Here is a 21,257-nt window from a genome sequence, read left to right as displayed (position 1 = left end):
AGATGGTTACACTCCCACGTGAAAAGTGCTCACTGCTGAGCCTCCACAAAAATGAGGCACAACGCCAGGGGCCCGATGACCTGAATCTCCTCTGACCATATGATCACTCCAAAGATGATTCCTGGTGTGGTACCTCCTCAGGAGGAGGCACTAGTCTGGTGTGATGACTTGAACCACACCAGACACACCCAGATGCTCCCAGAAAGAATGTAAATCCAGCACCTCTCTGGAATGAGGCACAGCGTCTAGAGCTTGATGACTTGAGTCTGTCTATATCAACAGGTCACACAAGGAACTTCATTTTTGTATATCCCTGTAATGCGGCATAACGACTTTAGTTGCACCACAATTCCCCAGTCACACGCTTTGATGCAAGTTCAGTCGTACCCTATGAGGCAGTGTATAGCACAACTTTGGTTGCACCCCCACCACTGAGGGTTGCAACCTATGAACAGGGCACAGCACGCAATGCTTGTGCAGCTGAGGGTCATACAAGAGAAATGCGACTCACTCGACAACAGTGGGCCATGCGGGATCCCGCAACAGGTGATCCCACTCACATCACAAGACATCTCAGCATGCAGTGGTCCCCACAATGAAGGGCCACTCGCCTGAAGTGCAGGCAGTACAGCATGAGGTAATTCCGGTCTCCAGACACAATACTTTGTCCACGCTCCCGCCGCTGCTGCCCAGTTATGTCCAGCATACAATGTAGGCGCAGAAGACAACACCGCTCTCCAGATGGTACCGGCAGATGATTCAAATCCTTTGCAAGAGAACTTTGATGTCACCCAGACCTCCAAATTGAACAGGGGGCAGCCAACCTGCCCTTGGAGAGCACACCTCGGGTTAAAACACAGCATCAGGCAGTCGGTCAGGCCAGCCGCAATACAGGAAGGGTTCACGGATCCCTTCCTCGGACAGTTATCCCCCTATGCACAACACATTCCTTTAGCAATGTGCACCATGTGGTCCAGCAGCACTGGTCCAGCATCCCTGTAGATGCAACTCTGCCTTCCTGAAGGATAGTACCCCTATGTTGTTGGAACTGGCCTTTTTACAGGGTCGTTCCCCCAAACATTTTACCTTTTTCCTCCTTATTTTTCTGACCCTTTTTGCCTGACGTTGCGACTCTGAGCACTTTACCAGTGCTAAAGTGCATGTGCTCTCCCTTGTAAACTTGGTATTATTGGCTTATACCTAATTGGCATATTTAATTTACCTATAAGTCCCTTATAAAGTGGTATCCCTATACCCAGGGCCTGTAAATTAAATGCTACTAGTGGGTCTGCAGCACTGCTTGCGCCACCCACTGAAGTAGCCTTTCAAACCTGTCTCAGGCCTTCTAGCGCAGGGCCTGTGTGCGCAGTTTTCTGCCACAGGGACCTGGCACCTAAATCTACTTGCCAGGCCCAGAACTCCTCTATTACTACATATTTCACGCCTAAGTTAGGCCCTAGCTAGCCCTATGGGCTGGGTGCTATGTATGTGGAAGGCAGGACATGTGCCAGGTAACATGGCCTGTCCTGGTAGTGAGAATCAGCCTGTTTGGTTTCTCACTGCTGTGAGTGCTGCCATCTCTCAGGATTCCATTGGAAATGCCCTGCCTTATGTGTAGGGGGTATTGTCTGATTTATGAGGAGTTTGGTATGACTGTAATGGTAATAAGAAATGCTGCTTACTGGTGTAAGTTAATTTTTTATTATTACAGAAATGCCACTTCTAGAAAGTGAGCATTCCTCTGTGCTTATGACTCTGGTGTAATGCAGCTTGACTCCAGTCCACTTCTGGGTAGAGTGACAGTTGGGCTTTGTGCATACTTTTCAGACAGCCTGTACACAGGGAAGGTGGAGGTGTCACAGAGGTGCATCTGCATACTGCATAGCCTTCCTGGGCTGAGAGAAGGAAGAGGCGGGCATACCTGCATTTGTAAAGGTTGTGTGCCCTGGCCTCACACAATAGGGTTCTTTACCCCCACTGATGTTTGGAGCCTGTGCTGGAGGAGAGCGGGGTCACTCCCAGAACCAGATGTAACTGGTTGGACCCTCCTCTTCCCGTGTCCTTGTGAAACACCCTGTACACTGAGTATAAGTACAGGGGATTTTTCCCCACAATTTAGACATTCTTGGGACATCTTCAGGACACAGAACGCTATTGAATGGACTCACCAGGACCCACCTTGGACTGCTGCTGCTTTGCTGACCTGTGACCTGCTAGGTCACTCGGAGGACCTGGCACCATCTGCATCTCTTGTGCTGGCCTGTTGTTGGGGCCTGCTAGCCCTGTGATTCCTCCCTTCTTCTGTCTCCAGCGGCAGGATGCCGTGGCCCGTGACTCCCCTGCAAATCACCAGGCAGAGGAGTGCTGCTGCGCCTAGTGAGCGCTTTTCCTGTGCCCCTGCTCTTCATAGCACCTTATCCTGCAGGAGATTCACCGCCGTGATGCTTCCGCGTTTGTAAGCGTTTTCCTAAACGCAGACAAATATCACCGCTGCAGCCCGGGCAGGCTGTTTTCTCCTAGCATGAGTGATCTGCACTGCTCAGGACCCCTGGGGCACAGTCAAGTGAGAGAAGGAGTAATCGGGCTCCTAACAGTGCCCCTGGGGCACCAATCAACACCTCCTTTTGGAGTGCTTTTCACCGCTGCAGCCCGACCCAAAGAAAAGAGAGGAGCCGCGACTCTCCGATGGAAGTCAGACCACGAGGATCAGGTAAGAGGCTGCCGCTTCACTGCAGAAGGGGTAAGGAGGTCCGCATTTGGGGGGCGCACTGGGTCCTTGCAGCCCCGGAGAGAACAAGGCTGCAACCCTCCCCCTGTCGCCCTGAAGCTTGTGGATGGGCGGAAGCCTCACCGGAGGCCCCCTGCACCGCCCAGCCCCCTCGCTGGTCCCCAGGCTGAATTTTGGTATTGTGGCCCCTCACAGGAAGGCCAGTTACAGCCTGAGGGGGGCTCTCTAGAAGTCATGGGCCCCAGGAGGGGTCTCGATAGAAGAAATGGAGGGGTTGCGTACCGCCACCCTCCCCCACATATAAACGGCCCCCGTTTTGCACATAGGAGTGACAGGGGCCCCTCATTCCGATCCCCTTGGCACTAGGAGTGCCTGTACATCATAATAAGGTACTTTTTTGGGGACATATTTGTTCTTATGATCCTATTATGGACTTTGGGGGTGATATGTTAACTTGTTTGTTTTATAATGTTACATGTATGTTTGCCGGTGTTCCTTTTATGGGCATGACGTACCAATAGGTGCTTTTCACTTGCCATATGTTTTATGATGCTCTTGGTGTAGGCATTTATGATACTTTTATGCCAAGTGCGTTTACTGTGATTCCTGACTACTGCTTATGTTGTAGAATCCTGAGTACTTACGTGTTCTAATGTGACTACTGCTTATTCATGCCGAGTATTAGTAACCTGCATTCTGACATCTGCTAAGGTAGCAAGGTATTAATGACAAGTAATGTTTGGTCTAATTATGTTTTGTGCAATACAGTTTATTTTTACATAGCTCAGTGTTGTGTTTACTTTGTGGACTATATATTGCGTTGTGTGTGTTGTGCAAACACTTTATACATTGCTTCCGGGTTAGGCCTGACTGCTTGTGCCAAGCTACCTAGAGGGTGAGCAGGGGTTATCTTGGATGTGTAACTCCCTTGCCCTCACTAGAGCGGGTGGGTTCTGCCTGGCTTAGGTGCATACCCTAGCCAACCAGAAACCCCATTTCTAACACCCTAGTTATACTAAAGTGTGCCTTTAAAGTTAAGGGGGGGGTTCACCTTTGAACCACAGATGTCTCCCCTAAATTCCCTCCCCATCTGCAAGAGTACGTAGAATGTAGATCTTTATCCTTAGTGGGGCCATGCACTGGCTGCAACAGGCCAAGTGTCAGAAACCTCTCCCTCCATTCGATCTATCCCAGGCCCCAAATGGCAGGGGTCCATCATTCTGGATGGCCAAGTCTTATAGCTGTTGCTTGGGGAATGCACAGATGTGCTCTTCACCCCACCCAGTGGAATGAGTGAATTTACAGACACACAAAGCATTTTAGAATCTAGAAATGCTCACTTCCTAGAAGTTGCATTTCTAGGGCATTAATAACATTACCATTAGAGAGGGTTTGGCACTCTGAATCCAGTGATACCAAACATCATGAGGTTGCTCCTCTGCAATCCTCTATTACAGCCAGACATAATAAGTCTCTCTTCTCCCATGTTACTTTATGGGCAAAGCAGCTCTCATGGGCAGTGCGAACACGCATGGTTGTTCCACACCCCCTGGGCACGTGTTCCTTGGTGCACATACAACCCTGCAGAGGCAGTGTGGGCACTTATGTTACAGACACCACAAGGGGAAAAAGTGCTCCTATACTGGCCTACGCTATCAGGCTCACCCCCTATTTTAGAATCCCCAAGTGTGAGTGTGAACACCCTGGCATTAGATGGCAGATTCAATATCTTTATAGCTAACCATCCGTGTGCCGGTATGCACACACGGGCTAGCGCCACTCACTATAGGTATGACGCCTTAGTGCAGGTAGGCACCTAGAGGCCAGCTATGCCAGACTCAATATATATAAAACCACCACTGTGTAGGTGGGCACACCCTGGCCTTTTGGGCCAGGCTGTGCACCTCCAAAGGACCTCTGGCATAAGTGCCCTGCCCATATTGGTCATTGCCACCTCTTACCCAGTAAAGGGCATGCATACGCACTTCTACCCTGCACCTACAGGGGAACAGGTGCCCAGGGTCCAATGGCCATTACTAGGGAACGGGCTCATCTCATGGGTGCAGCTGACGACATTCTAAACCCCCCACCCCCAGTTAGGGGACAGCCACGTGGGGTTCTTCCCTACCAGAGTACCCGTTGTATGCCTGCCCTGCTCTACGCCTACACCTGGCTCATCTTCTGGGCGCTCCAGGGGAGGTATAAAGCTGGCTCAGGGTTGGACCCCCACATAGGGGGCTGCCACCCTGAGCGCAGGCCCCTGGCAGCTGCAGCCTTCATGCCTGTCTGGTTTGATACTGCAGGACCATACTTACCCAGTTGGAGGGAGAATTCAACATCATCTCCTGGCAGTCTATTACTTCGCACTCTTGGGTTCTGCAAATTATTTTGAATGGCTGTACCCTTCCTTTTCAATCCTTCCCCCCCCCCCCACAATACCTCCAAGATACGAACAGCTGGTGGAGGATCATTTAGCTCTGCTCCAAGAGGAAGTTACAGCTCTATTGGCCTAGGGAGCTATTGAAAGGGTCCCAAAGTTGTTATTCCCACTACTTTTTGATACCCAAACAGAGCAAGGGTCTTTGCCCTATTCAAAACCTAGAGAACATGGGTCTCTTCATCAAGAAGGAGAAGCTCAAGTTGTTCACATTGGCTCAGGTCTTGTCTGCCCTAGACCAGAAGATTGGTTGGTAGCATTTGACTTGCAGGATGTAAATTTTCACATTCCCATCCTGCCTTCCAACAGGCGTTACCTGCAGTTCAAGGTAGGTAAACAGCACTTTCAGTTTATCTTCCTCCCGTTTGGTCTTACCAATGACCCTCGGGTGTTCACCAAGGTGATGGCAGCGATTGCAGCTCATCTGTACAGGTTAGAGGTTTCAGTCTTCTCCTTGCCTCGATGACTGGCTGTTTAAGGCAGCCTCACCGCAGTCTTGTCATCCCTCACCTCCAGACTACGGAGGACTTCCTGCATTCCCTGGGGTTAACTATAACCATGCCAAAGTCACCCCTGACTCCCTCTCAAATGCTCTCTTTCATCAGAGCAGTTCTGGACACAGTGCATTTTTGGGCTTATCTCCCTGAGCAGCGAGTCCGGGATATTCAGGTTATGATACCGATTTTTACGACCTCTACCCTGGGTTTCGATGAGACTGACTGAGGATGCTGGGTCTCCTTGCCTCCTGCATCCTGCTGGTAAATCATGCCAGATGGTATATGCGGGCTCTGCAGTGAGACCTGAAGTTCCAGTGGGCGTAGCATCAGGAAAATCACTCAGACATGGTTGAGATCTCAGAGGGACCTGCAAAAGACCTGCAGTGGTGAATTACAAACTGCAATTGGATCAAAGGCAGACTCCTATCCCTTCCCTAACCAGACCTCACAATAGTGACACGTAATTGGAGCGGCAATCTCGGAAAGGTGGAAATCAGAGGACTCTAGCGGAATCCAGACTCCACATCAATCTGCTGCAGCTTTGGTCGATCCAGCTGGCATTGAAATTATTTCTTCCCTCTGTTAAGGGGATGTTAGTGCAGGTGTTCACTAACAACACCACTGCCCTGTGGTACTGCAATGAGCAGAGTGGGGTGGGGTCATGGACCCTTTGTCAAGAGGCACTGGACATGGCTGGAACAGCAAGGCCTAACCCTTGTGGTTCAACACCTGGCAAGTTCTCTGAATGCCAGAGTGGGCAAACTCAGCCATCGATGCCTAGCAGATCATGAGTGGCGTGGTGTGAGGACTCTTTCAGCTGTGGGAGAGCCTTGATTAGATCTGTTTGCCTCCGAAGAGAACACTCAATGTCCGTGTACTGCACGTTGGAGTTTCATCCAATCGGGCCTAAGATATGGTTGACCGGGCCTTCTAGGGGGTGGCACATACAGTGCAGTGTTCTCCTAGTAGCCAGGGCTGTACCTGCCCCATGTATGTGGGGTATCTTTTTTACAGGGTCCTCCAAGAACAGCACCTCAACCATGGTAATACCCACCCCTTCTTCACATAGGTAGAAAGGGCGCATGCACTTTCCCACTGCCATAAAATAGAGAAGTTCCCTGAGTCTTAAGGTCGCACTCAGTGTAGGAGGCTGCCTGGCTTGTAGTGGGTACCAAAGGTACTTACACCTTGTGCCAGGTCCAGTTATCCCTTATTAGTAGAATAGAGGTGTTCCTAGCAGCTTAGGCTGATAGAAGGTAGCTATGGCAAAGCAGCTTAGGCTGAACTAGGAGACATGCAAAGCTCCTACTATACCACTTATATCATATGCACAATATCATAAGGAAACACAATACACAGATGTACTAAAAATAAAGGTACTTTATTTTATGACAATATGCCACAAGTATCTCAGTGACCACCCTGAGTAAGAAGGTAAGTAATATACACAAGTTATATGTACACAAACCAAAATCAGGTAAGTAAGAGTCAGAAAAGTAGTGCAAACAGTGTAGAATTACAATAGGTTGCAATAGGCAAGCATAGGTATAGGGGCAACACAAACCATATACTCCAAAAGTGGAATGCGAATCTCGAATGGACCCCAGACCTATGTGAGCTTGTAGAGGGTCGCTGGGACTGTAAGAAAACAGGGTGTCCAAGATACCCCACCCCAAGACCCTGAAAAGTAGGAGTAAAGTACGCATACTACCCCAAAAGAGCACAATAGTCGTGATAGGGGGATTCTGCAAGAATAACAAACACCAGCGGTGCACTGACAATGGATTTCCGGACCTGAGGACCTGCAAGGCAAGGGGACCAAGTCCAATAGTCGCAACAGTGTCCAGGGGGAGCAGGAGCCCCGGAAACTCCGTTTGAAGGTGCAAGGAAGCTGCCTCCGGATGGAAGAAGCTTGGAGTTCTGCAAGAAAGAAGAGAAGTAGGGACTGCTCCTTTGGAAGACAGATGTCCCACATCGCTATGAAGCTTGCAGAGGTGTTCCCATGCAGAAATTCTGCAAACAAGCCTTGCTAAATGCAAGGGTCGCAGTAGAGGTTTTTGGGTGCTGCTGAGGACCAGGAAGGACCAGGATGTCGCCTTTAGGAGGAGGAGGGGGAGCAGACAGAGTAACTCAGCAACTCAGAGAGCCCTCACAGAAGCAGGCAGCACCCGCAGAAGTACACCAACAGGCACTTAGAAGATTAGTGAACCGGAGTCCACGCAAAGTTACAAAAGAGGGTCCCACAACGTCACAGGCCAACTCGGAGGGTTGTGCACTGCAGAAGGGAGTGCTGGGGACCCAGGTTAGGCTGTGCACGAAAGAGATCCTGAAAGAGTGCACAGGAGCTGGAGCAGCTGCAAATCACGCAGTACACAGCTTTGCAGTCTAGCGTGGGGAGGCAAGGACTTACCTCCACCAAACTTGGACTGAAGAGTCACTGAACTGTGGGAGTCACTTGGACAGAGTTGCTGTGTTTCAGGGACCACGCTCGTTAGGATGAGAGGGGACCCAGAGGACGAGTGATGCAGTCTTTTGGTGCCCGCGTTAGCAGGGGGAAGATTCGGTCGACCCACAGGAGATTTCTTCGGAGCTTCTGGTGCAGGGTGAAGGCAGGCTACCCCCAGAGCATGCACCTGCTGGAAACAGTCGAGAAAGCTGGCAGGATGAGGCGCTACAATGTTGCTGGTAGTCGTCTTGCTACTTTGTTGCGGTTTTGCAGGCGTCCTGGAGAAGTCAGCGGTCGATCCTTGGTAGAAAGCGAAGAGGGAGATGCAGAGGAACTCTGGTGAGCTCTTGCATTCGTTATCTGAAGAATTCCCCAAAGCAGAGACCCTAAATAGCCAGAAAAGGAGGTTTGGCTACTAAGGAAGGAGGATTGGCTACCAAGAGAGGTAAGAGCCTATCAGAAGGAGCCTCTGACTTCACCTGCTGGCAATGGCCACTCGGAGCAGTCCAGTGTGCCCCCCAACACCTCTGTTTCCAAGATGGCAGAGGTCTGGGACACACTGGAGGAGCTCTGGGCACCTCCCCTGGGAGGTACTGGTCAGGGGAGTGGTCACTCCCCTTTTTTTGGTCCAGTTTCGTGCCAGAGCAGGGCTGGGGGAATCCCTGAACCGGTGTAGACTGGCTTATGCAGAGATGGGCACCATCTGTGCCCATCAAAGCATTTCCAGAGGCTGGGGGAGGCTACTCCTCCCCAGCCCTGACACCTTTTTCCAAAGGGAGAGGGTGTAACACCCTCTCTCAGAAGAAATCCTTTGTTCTGCCTTTCTGGGCCAGGGCTGCCTGGACCCCAGGAGGGCAGAAACCTGTCTGAGGGGTTGGCAACAGCAGCAGTTTGGTAGTACCCGGGTTCTGTGCTAGAGACCCGGGGGATCATGGAACTGTTCCCCCCAATACCAGAATGGTATTGGGGTGACAATTCCATGATCTTAGACATGTTACATGGCCATATTTGGAGTTACCATTGTGATTCTATACATAGGTAGTGATCTATGTATAGTGCACACGTGTAATGGTGTCCCCGCACTCACAAAGTCCGGGGAATTTGCCCTGAATGATGTGGGGGCACCTTGGCTAGTGCCAGGGTGCCCACACACAAAGTAACTTTGCACCCTACCTTCACCAGGTGAAGGTTAGACCTATAGGTGGCTTATAAGTTACTTAAGTGCAGTGGTAAATGGCTGTGAAATAATGTGGACATTATTTCACGCAGGCTGCAGTAGCAGGCCTGTGTAAGAATTATCAGAGCTCCCTATGGGTGGCAAAAGAAATGCTGCAGCCCATAGGGATCTCCTGGAACCCCAATACCCTGGGTACCTCAGTACCATATACAAGGGAATTATATGGGTGTACCAGTATGCCAATGTGAATTGGTAAATTTAGTCACTAGCCTGTAGTGACAAATTTGGAAAGCAGAGAGACCATAAACACTGAGGTTCTGGTTAGCAGAGCTTCAGTGATACAGTTAGGCACCACACAGGGAACACATACAGGGCACATACTATGAGCACTGGGGCCCTGCTTGGCAGGGTCGCAGTGACACAAGGACTAACATACATACAGTGACATATGGGGGTAACATGCCAGGCAAGGTGGTACTTTCCTACACACAGGGAGTCAGCAAAGAATGGGAGGAAAAAAGCAAACAGTTTTAGGAAAATTCCCCAAGAAGTGCCATGTCCAACAGTTAGCCTTCCTAAACCTTTTTATTTAACATGTATTTTTGGAAGTTTGGTTATTAGAATGTAGTTGAAATATAATTTAATAAAATTTTGCATTGTAATAACTGTTATTTCTAGTAATGGTGTTGTATTTATAGGGACAAAGAAGGCATACAAAAGGCACATGAGATTTTAACAAAGCTAGGCCTGGAACCATCTAAAGAAGACTGTGTGGCTGCCCATCGTGTTTGCCAAATTGTGTCCACTCGTTCGTCTAACCTTTGTGCCGCTGCACTGGCTGCTGTACTGCGCCGCATCAAAGAGAACAAAGGTGTGGAGAGACTTCGTTCTAGCATTGGAGTGGACGGGTCTGTCTACAAGAAACACCCTCAGTAAGTCACGCTGCAATAAATAAACCACATCCGAGTTTGCCATTAATTTTTGTTGCTTTAAAAAATGCACCATTCATTTTGGTCTATTTTTGTAAAATTGTGTACAAACCTTATTTATTGAGTTTGCTCCCCTCCCCAATGCAAGGAAACATCCCTTCTTAATTGTTTTGCTTTCCTTCCATTTACTGCTGAACAGTGGGCTTAAATACATTAAGTTGAGTCCAACTTGGAATCAAATCTTACCCTGGCCACTGGTTGTGAATTATCTCCTTCATTTAAACTCACTTTTATAATAATCAAGTATGTATTTTTACTTGTTTAAATAGCTGAAGCAATTTTGACACATGCACATTTAAAAAAAATAAAAAATGCAGTTGACCGACTTTCAGGTCAACAGTTGACTGGTCTGTTTACAAAAAGGATGTATTGAAATCTGCAAAATGATATAATAGTTTCGCTGCACTGTTACTGGAGGGAAAGTTAATGTGATCACATTAGCTTTTACGTACCTGAGGAGTAGGAAGCAAAAAAAAAAAATTGATTTATGGTCCTGCAGCAGAAAACATTTTTTTTTTTTTCATCAATACAGCTTTGCCAGACGCCTGCAGAAGACTTTACGAAGGCTGGTACCTGACTGCGATGTGCGGTTTATCAGATCAGAAGATGGCAGCGGGAAGGGTGCCGCTATGGTCACTGCTGTCGCGTACAGGTTGGCGGCCCAGCAGAAAGAGAGGCAAAAGACTCTCGACGCTCTGCGGCTGAGCAGCAAACAGTTATATGAAGTGAAGAACATTCTGAGAAAAGAGATGGAGCGAGGACTCAAAAAGGAATCTCATGCCGAAGCTTCTGTAAAAATGCTGCCAACCTACGTCCGCTCAACTCCAGATGGCACAGGTAAGGTGAAAAGAGAAAAACCTAGTGAGTGCGCCTTTTCTTTCCTGTGATTTAATATTTTCTTTTTTTTTTTATATGGAGTAGAATCTGGATTGGTTTAATATTTTATTTCCGCTTTTTTAGTGTTGTTTTTCTTTATACAGTTTACTGAACCTGAGCACGCATAACAAAATAGGTAAAAGCAAACCTTATTAAATGCAAATGTGGACATATATCAATAAATCATAGCAATGTAAGTAAAGCAGAACAGAATGATAAATTACAAAATGGATAGAACATAACTCTTGCATATAAGTGGGGGGAAAGGGGACAGCAAATCAGACTCCTACTTCTTTGGTGTGGAAAAGACCACTTTATTGATAACTGGTGCGCCTCACATAAAAAAAAAAAACCTTGGCCTTTGCCTTTACAAAACTAAACTGCACCTGGGGAAAAGGCACAAAATGTCTGTATTTATATTTGGGTTGGCTACCAGCCCAAGGAAGAGCTCACAGTCCAAAGAAGAGCTCAAACATTGCCCAACTGATGTTTTGGGGCTGACCATTGCCTCAGTCAACCAGAGGAGCAGACCTCCCTCCCATCGGCTGCCCCTCAATACTCATTCTGTGAAATGGGGCAGCACAAACCACTGACTCATAATGTTTTGGTGTGGAAAAGGCCGCGTTATTGATAACAGTTGCACATCACATAATAAAAACCTAGGCCTTTGTCTTTACAAAACTCAACCTCTTTATACACAAACCACCTACGATCACTGCCCCCCCCCCCCAAATAACCCTCCCCATTTTACACATTTATCCTACAACTTGTTAAATCCTATACTGCTGTTATTTTACATTTAACTCTCCTACCATGTAACCTACACTTAAAACTATCTACATTCCTACAATGTAACTCTTAATTCCGTGTTACCTCTGTTTAACTTTTGTTGACATCCCCCACCTCCACTGTTCACATATATCAACAACAACCTTGCTCTATAATCATGTCAACATGACGGCTAACTGACCCTCAGAACCCCCCCCAAGATTTTCTGACCCCCCCCGCCCCCACAACTAGAAGAAAGCCTCCCATCATCTGTGCACGTTCATTGTGGTATTGAGGGACTCTCTCACAATTGCATAAGTTACAGCTCCATCCCGAAGCGAGACAAATGCACCACATCCCCCCCCCCTAGAAAAACTCAACCGCACTGTATCTCGACTCAGGATGTTCCCCTGTGCTGAAACCTTCCTCTGTATAAAAGGCTTACATCTCCTCAATGATCTTCTTCTTTGACCTGTCAATCACAGACAGTTGATTTTCACCCTTCCTGTCCCTCTGCGGAACAAACTCTGTTCAAATGATGTGGCATCCCAACCACTGGTGTTTAATATCCTTCAGATCCTTCTTTATCTCCTTGAGCTAAGCTGGCCCCTTGCACACCATCATGTAATTTTCCCCAACTGAAGCACCAAAACATCTGGGCATTTACGTTGCCGCAGCATGCTATTCAAACATGCCAGCAAATCCTTCCATCTCATACCCGCTCTGCCATTCCAGGTCACCGCACACAATCCAGTGTCCAGACCCAAATTGGTTCCATGACCTCTCTGGACTTTATGCCTCCCCACCTACTTGATAAAGAAATGTCCTACGATCCAGATCAACAGCCTCCGGGCTGACCACAGCAACTGAAAGGGCAAAAATGGTGAGCCACACAGAAAACAGCCCCTTTTACAATAAACACTCCCCTTCCCCCAAACGCACATAGCGGCAGAAGCATTCCGGTGACCACCTCCCCAAATTCATGATTTTATCGCTATTCCAACCCCACCTCGCTGCCTCAGTGGCCACTCCAATCCTAAAGGAGTGTGTGCCAAAAGCTCTTGTTCCTCCCCCAGCATGCTCCAAAGCCGGTAACTGAAAAGATGTTCACGGAGCCCCAGTAACATGGCGGAAAACCACCTTAATTGCAGTCCCAGCTAGTCTCCGCAACCTTGTGCCCCACCTAACAGGACAGAGTCCTATAACTGGGAATTTCTGCAGGACCGCAGTTTTACACAAAGATCTCTGATCCATCTTTGACTTACGCAAGCGCAGCTCCACAAACCCCTGCTGAACGGAAACCTCATTCCACAGCACCCCGCTGACACCCTTTACCCCCAATAATTCCGACCCTCACATAGCCCTGAAAAACATCCAGGACATTAGTGTAAAAAATAATATGGTCTTTTCCCGCCCATCGCATATGGCTGTGGGCCCCCACAACTGTCCCACGCAAACCCCTTGTCGGTGGCCGCCTCCTCATACCCCCACTGTCCTGTTCCCTGGCCCACCCTTCCAGCATCCACCTTCCATGATGCCCTGTGGATGGTGCATAACCCCCAAAAAATTTTCCAGCACCGGTTTTTCCATCACCATTGTGACACTGACACCTGTGTCCCTGTAGGCCTCAACCTGAACACCATTAATCAGGGGTAGCTGCTTGTACTTATCCATAATAAGGGGACACGCAACCAAGGCAGCAAAGTCAATGCCACCATCCAAGACTAAAACAGCCTCAGTGATTTCCCTAACTAGACCAACCCCAACAACATTACCAATGGTGAGCCAATCTACACCCTCTGGCTATTAGTAGTGCTCTTCCCACCACCACTGCTATTACTAGGGGCACTAGTGGTTGCAGTTGGGGTTCTGGTGGTGGGAGGTTTGGTGTTTCTTTTTTTAACAAGTGGGATCACTTGCCCAATGGCCTTTAGCTTTACACAAATAACACCAAGGTTTCTTATCTCTGTGAGAAGAGGATTTGGACCCACCACTCCCAGAGGATTTTTGTGGGCCTGATGAAGACTCTGATGACTTTTTATCTTTGTCCCCACCCTTGTCATGTGACTTACCATTCTTCTTTCTGTCCTTGTCACCCCCTGTGTTAACTTTTCTGTTCACCCTTGTTCTGACCCGTTTGTCTGCCTTCTTTCCCAATTCTTGGGGAGAGGTCAGATCTAAGTCCACAAGATAATGATGCAACAAGTCAGACACACAATTATTCATGATATGCTCTCTCAGAATCAAGTTATATAGGCTTTCATAGTCACCTTACTGCCATTTAACCAGCCTTCTAGGGCCTTCACTGAACAGTCTACAAAGTCTGTCCAATCCTGTGATGACTCCTTTCTGGTCTCTCTGAACTTAAATCCTTTATTGTTCAGTGGTTAAGCCCAGATCATCCAAGAGTGCACTTTTAAGAATTTGGTAATTATCTGCATCATCCTGTCTGACAATAAGGAGTCTGTCGCTCCCCTTACTAGAGAAGAATAGCCACAGGATAGCAGCCCACTGTACATGAGGGACCTTCTGAACTTTACAGGCCCTCTCAAGTGCAGCAAACCACTTATATATGTCATCACCATCCTTGTAAGGAGGGACAACTTTATGCAGATTCCTAGAGTCAAATGAAGGTTCTCTAACATTTGAATTTCTGAAACTGCTGCTGCCACCGTGGGGAACTAACCCCAAACCCTACCTTTCACTTTCTACAGCCAGGGATTCCCTGTCTTAGGCCAACTGTTGCTGCTGTAGCCTCAGCCTGGCCTCCTCTAACCTCAGCTTCCTGAGTTCTCTATCTAGGAACTGGTCCTCAGGGTTAGATGTGTGGGATGCCTCTGAAACAGAGGTAACCTGGGAATGTGCAGATGCTGATCTATCCCTAACTGGAGCTACCTTAGTGACCTGGCCTATAGGTGTGAAGAGAGCCCTACTAGTGTGTGAACCTTTCCCACTACCAGTTGTACCAAGGGGTCTGTTAACAGATAAATCAGTGGAAGGACCCTCCCCAGGATTGTCAGTTTGCTCCTCTGAGCCTTCCTGGTTGGAATCATCCTCTATCCCCTTCACCCCCCCCCCCCTCTGTCTGATCTGGACAGAGGGGGGGGGTTCCTTGTCACAGTGGAGGAGAAGATTGAAGAGGAATTCCTTCTTGGGGTTCTTCCCAATCCCCAAACTTCTTTCAATACAGAGACCTCTCAAACTTTTAAAGTTTAAATTCTCATATGTTGTTTTCACAACTCTAGGGGAAGCTTCTACGGAAGACATATTGAAAGAGAAAAAGTTTAGGAAAGTGAGTAAATCTACAGTGTGGACTATGTGCTTGGCCTAAGATCTAGAATGGCTAAGTACATGAAAAAGGCCACTAAAAACCTTCAGGCCAGCGAAGAGCTCCAAAAGCAATGGCATGACCAGAAGGCTGTCCTGACCCAGTACCACCCAGGAAAGAAGGTATGGGTATTGGAGCCTGTGGCTCCAAGAGCACTCCAAGACAAATGGAGTGGATCCCATCTCATTGTAGAAAAGAAGGGTGAGGTCACCTACCTGGTAGACCTGGGCACTGCCAGAAGTCCCCTTAGGTGCTTCATGTCAACTGCCTGAAACCTTAATATGACAGGGATGACTTAACCCTGCTCATGGCTACAGATGACGGGCAGGAGGAAGAGAGTGACCCTCTCACTGACCTCTTCTCAAACACTGAAGCTGATGGCTTAGTAGGAGTGGTTCTTGCAGACTGCCTTACTGCTGAGCAGAAGGAAGACTGTAAAAGTCTCCTTGATCAGTTTTCTGAACTCTTCTCACTCACACCTGGTACAACTACTTGATGTGAACATACTATTGACCCTGGAGACAGTTTACCTGTCAAAAGTAACATTTACAGGCAACCTGACCATGTCAGAGATTGCATTAAACAGAGGTTCAGAAAATGTTGGATCTAGGAGTTATTGAGGCTTCTGATAGCCCTTGGGCCAGCCCAGTGGTGCTTGTCCACAAACTGTATAGTAAAGATGGAAAGAGAGAAATGTGGTATTGTGTGGACCATAGGGGTTTCAATACTGTAATCAAAACTGATGCTCACCCTATACTCAGGGCAGATGATCTAATAGATATACTGGCATCTACCAAGTTTCTAAGCACCTTTGATTTAACTGCAGGGTATTGGCAGATCAAATTGTCAGAGGATGCTAAAGCAAAAAATTGCATTTTCTACCATAGGCGGGCATTATCAATTCACAGTTATGCCCTTTGGTTTGAAAAATGCACCTGTCACTTTTAAGAGGCTGGTGAATAGAGTCCTCCAAGGTTTGGAAGCTTTCAGTGCAGCATAATTAGATGATATTGCTGTATTTAGCTCCACTTGGGATGACCACCTGGTCCACCTCTGGAACGTTTTGGAGGTCCTGCAAAAGGCAGGCCTAACTATCAAGGCTTCAAAGTGCCAGATAGGCCAGGGGAAAGTGGTTGACCTGGGCCACCTGGTAGGTGGAGAACAGATTGAACCACTACAGGGGAAGATTCGGCCTATAATGGACTGGGCTCCCCTTACTACACCGACCCAGGTCAGAGCCTTCTTGGGACTCACTGGGTATTACCAGAGGTACATTAAGAACTATGGCTACATTGCAGCACCTCTTAATGACCTCACCAGCAAGAAAATGCCTAAAAAGGTATTGTGGACAGTTAGCTATCAAAAACCTTTTGAGGAGCTTAAGCAGGCATTGTGCTCTGCACCTGTCTTGAAGAGCCCAAATGACTCCCAAAAATTAATTGTCCAAACAGATGCTTCTGAATTAGGGGTAGGGGCTGTACTATGACAACTTGACTCCGAGGACCAGGATCAATCTGTTGTTTTTATCAGCAGAAGGTTGACCCCTAGAGAAAAGTGTTGGTCTACCATAGAGAGGGAGGCCTTTGCTGTGGTCTGGGCACTAAAGAAGCTGAGAACCTACTTATTTGGGACTCACTTAATTGTTCAGACAAACCACAAACCTCTATTGTGGCTTAAACAAATGAAAGGTTAAAACCCTAAATTGTTGAGGTGGTCCATATCTCTACAGGGAATGGACTATACAGTGGAACATAGACCTGGGAGTAGCCACTCCAATGCAGATGGACTCTCCAGATATTTCCACTTAGACAATGAAGACTCGTCAGGTCATGGCTAGTCTTATTGTCCTTCGTTTGGGTGGGGGGGGGGGGGGTTGTGTAGGAAAGTACCATCTTGTCTGGAATGTTACCCCCATTTTTGCCTGTATGTCAGTATGTTTTTGCCTGTCTCATTAGGATCCTGCTGGTCAGGGCCCCAGTGCTCATAGGTTATGGCCTAATGTGTATGTCTGTATAGTGCTTAACTGTGTCACTGAGGCTCTGTTAATCAGAACCTCAGTGCTTATGCTCTCTCTGCCTTTAAAATTGTCATTAGAGGCTAGTGACTTCATTTACAATTTCAATTGGCACACTGGACCCAACCCCCTTATAAGTCCCTAGTATATGGTACCTAGGTACCCAGGGCATTGGGGTTCCAAGAGATCCTTATAGGCTGCATCATTTCTTTTGCCACCCATAAGGAGCTGACACAAACCATTTCACAGGACTATCACTGCAGCCTGCGTGAAATAGTGCACACACTATTTCACAGCCATTTTCAAAGCACTTAAGTAACTTATAAGTCACCTATATGTCTAACCTTCATTTACTGAAGGTTAGGTGAAAAGTTACTAAGTGTGAGGGTGCCCTTGCACTAACAAAGGTGCTCCCACGCAGTTCAGGGCCAATTCCCTGGACTTTGTGAGTGCGGGGACGCCATTACACGCGTGAACTACATATAGGTCAATACCTATATGTAGCTTCATAATGGTAACACCAAATATGGCCATTTAAGGTGTCTAAGATCAGGGAATTGTTCCCCCCCCCCCCCATTCCAAATCTGGTATTGGGGAGCCAATTCCATGCATCCTGGGGGCTCCACCATGGACCCCCAGTACTGCCAAACCAGCTCTCGGAGGCTTGCACTGCAGCTACAGCTGCTGCCACCTCACAGTTGGGGTTCTGCCCTCGTGGGGTCTGATCAGCTCAGTCCCAGGAAGGCAGAGCAAAGCATTTCCTTTGGGAAGAGGATGTTACACCCTTTCCCTTTGGAAATAGGTGTTACAGGCTGGGGAGGAGTCGCCTCCCCAGCCTCTGGAAATGCTTTGAAGGGCAAATGGTGCCATCCTTGCATAAGCAAAATATTTGCGCTATATAAGGGCCTCTCTTTTAGGCTCGAGCGCGCAAGCGCTCTGGCCCCTGTTGTAATCTCGCTGTGGGCTTTTAATCACGCCCATCAGTTTGGTTGGTTCGTTGGCTTGCCTTTCAAAATTTGCTTAATTTCGTTAGAGAAAGGCATGCATACCTCATGCCTTTTCCCATGTTTAGCTCTTCTCTACCGCACCAGTGAACTACTGAAAACATACAATGCTCCGTGTTTTACGAATGGCTCTGCACAATGTTTTTTTTAATTTCCTACGCAGCGCAATCTTGCTGGGTACTAGTCGAGCACTTTGCATGACATTGACCCTGTTACATGAATAAATCTACTTTTGCTGGTTACATGGATAATTGCGCTTTTGCCGTTTCGTTTCACTGCGAGCGAACTTCTGTTTTCTTTTCTGTCTCCTTCATGCTCATGGTGACCGTCGGCTTGCACATGTGAAACTGTTTTACTTTTCATTATCAGTTTATGTGGCAAGAAAAGTACGGTTAGGAGTTTACAACGCTAATAGCTCTAACGCGAGCAAATGTGAGACCCATTGTATTGCAAATGCTTATTTGATATTGTAATCATTGTGAACATAATTTGCAAGAAATAAATAATGTTGTATATTTATATTTTTTTAACAATTTCCTTATTTTACGATATTAGCGGGTCCATGAATCCGCTACCGGGTCCACAGACTGGACTGATGACCGAGAGAAAATCTGCCTTTTCATTGGGTATCTTTTTACCACTCACATTTTTGATTAAAACCACATCCAATAGCACTTTTTTGTCTGCTTCTGCTTGAGAAGGTTGAAGGGAGTGCTGCTCCTCAACCTAAAGACCCTCAGGTGCTCCAAGATGAGGAGGAGGAGTGTGAGAAAGTAGCCTCTTTCTAGCATGGTTACCCCCATTTTTGGCCTGTTTGACAGTATGTTTGGCTGTGTCACTGGGCTCCTGCTAACCAGGACCCCAGTGATTATGCTCTTTCCCTTTAAATGTGGTTGTTGAGTAATGATAACACAGTATTCCACTCATAATTGGCATACTGGCCCGCCCTTATAAGTCCCTAGTATATGGTAACTAGATACCCAGGGCATTGGCGTTCCAAGAGATTCCTATGGGCTGCAGCATTATTTTTGCCACTCATAGAGAGCCCATGCAAAGGCTTCTACAGGACTGCCATTGCAGCCTGTGTGAAATGGTGTATGTACCCTTTCACAGCAATTTACACTCCACAAGGTCACTTATAAGTCACCCATACACCAGGCCTTCCAACCCTGAAGGCTGGGTGCAGAGTACCTGTGTGTGAGGGCACTCCTGCACTAGCAGAGGTGTCCCCACGTTGTCCAGGACCATTTTCCCGGACTTCGTGAGTGTGGGGACCCCATTTTACATGTGCACTATACATTGGTCACTATCCATGTACATCTTCACAATGGTAACTCCAAATATGGCCATGTTTGGTATCAAACATGTTGGAATCATACCCCAAGGCTTTTGCAAGCATTGGTTGTATGATTCCATGCACTCTGGAGGCTCCTTAGAGGACCCCCCCAGTACTGCCAGTATAGCCTTCTGAGGTTTTCCAGACAGCCCCAGATGCTGCCACCTCTCAGACAGGTTTCTGCCCTCCTGCTGCTTGAGCAGATCAGGCCCAGGAAGGCAGAATAAAGGATTTCCTATGGGAGAGGGATGACTTAGTTTTTGTTCCTCCTTTTGGGCTATACCACTGATCCAGAAAAACGTCAGTTTGTTCAATTTAGTTTTGATTTTTGAATTATTTTGGTATGGTGTTTACTTTTTTGATTGAAAATAATAATAATTTTCTTTTGAAAATTTAATAAAAGGTTCTTTTAGGAACCATCATTCAAAGAGCTGACTCCCTCTGTGCTTTATGGCTGTATATTTTATTAGTTCTGTGAATGTAGACTTTTGTGCTTGGCTGTGTAAATGTATGGATGAGTGTATCTGTGAGTGTTTGCCTGGGTATGTTAGTACATGGAAAAGTGTGTGTGTGTGTGTGTATGTGTCAGTATATGTATCAGTCTGTGTCTGCGTATCTTAGTGCATGCATCAGTTTGTGCATGGGTGTGTTAGTGTAAGCATCACTGTGTGTCTGGGTGTGTTAGGGCATGTATCTGTTTGTGCCTAGAAGCATGATAGTATATATCGGTTTGGGTGTGTTAGCATATGCATCACTGTGTGTCTGGGTGTGTTAGTGCATACATGAGTGTATGCCTAGGTGTCTCAGAGTATACATGATTGTGGGCTTTGATGTTTTAGTGTATGTGCCTGGGTGTATTAAGGTATGTATGTATTGTGGATTAGACTGTCTGAGGTATGTTAGTGTATGTAGGAGTGTGGCCTAGGTACGTCAGTGTATGGATGAGTGTGTGTCCACGGTTGTCAGTGTGTGCATGAGTATGTGCGCCTAGGGTTTTTATTGTATGCATCAATGTGTGCCTGAGTGTATTAGTCTATGCATTGGTGTGAGTCTGGGTGTGTTAGTGTGTGCCTTCGTGTATCCCTGGGTGTGTTAGTGCATGCCTTAGTGTATCCCTGGGTGTGTTAGTGTATGTATCCTCAGTGTGTGCCTGGATGTGTTAATATATGTATCTGTGTGTCTGGGTATAATCGTGCATTCATCAGTGTGTCCCTGTATGTGACCGTGTATGTATCGTAGTGTGGATGTGTAAGTTAGCATATGTATGAATGTGTGCCTGGGAATGAAAAGGTATGTATCCTTGTGTGCCTGTGTTTTAGTGCATGCAGTAGTGAGTGTCTGGGGGTGTGAGTGTATGTATTAGTGTATGTCTGGGTATGTTAGTGCATGTATCAGTCTCTTTCTGGGTGTATTAGTGTATGTATGTATGTAAGTACCTGGGTAGGTTAGTGTATATATTGGTGTGTGTGTCTGTGGTAGTGCATGCATCAGTGTGTGCCTCAGTGTGTCAGCGTATGTATCAGTGTGTACCTGAATGCGTTAGTGTATACATCTGTGTGTACTTGGGTGTGTCAGTGTATGTATCAGTGTATGACTAGGTGTGTTAATGAATGCATAAGTGTGCGCCTTGGTATGTTAGTGTATGAATCACTGGGTG

General features: G+C 47.3%; 1 protein-coding gene across 1 annotated transcript in view; it reads left to right on the top strand.

Moving 5' to 3' along the window:
- Positions 1-21,257, top strand: part of HK2 (hexokinase 2) — a 155,770-nt gene that overhangs the window by 72,337 nt on the left and 62,176 nt on the right. Inside the window, exons 9-10 of the mRNA XM_069214099.1 lie at positions 9,984-10,217; positions 10,807-11,111. Of these exons, the coding sequence (XP_069070200.1) occupies positions 9,984-10,217; positions 10,807-11,111 (539 nt within the window). The remainder of the gene's footprint in view (positions 1-9,983; positions 10,218-10,806; positions 11,112-21,257) is intronic.

This window comes from Pleurodeles waltl, chromosome 11, assembly GCF_031143425.1.
Source record: "Pleurodeles waltl isolate 20211129_DDA chromosome 11, aPleWal1.hap1.20221129, whole genome shotgun sequence".
In the NCBI taxonomy this organism is placed as follows: Eukaryota; Metazoa; Chordata; class Amphibia; order Caudata; family Salamandridae; genus Pleurodeles; species Pleurodeles waltl.
This window is presented reverse-complemented; position numbering and strand designations above follow the sequence as displayed.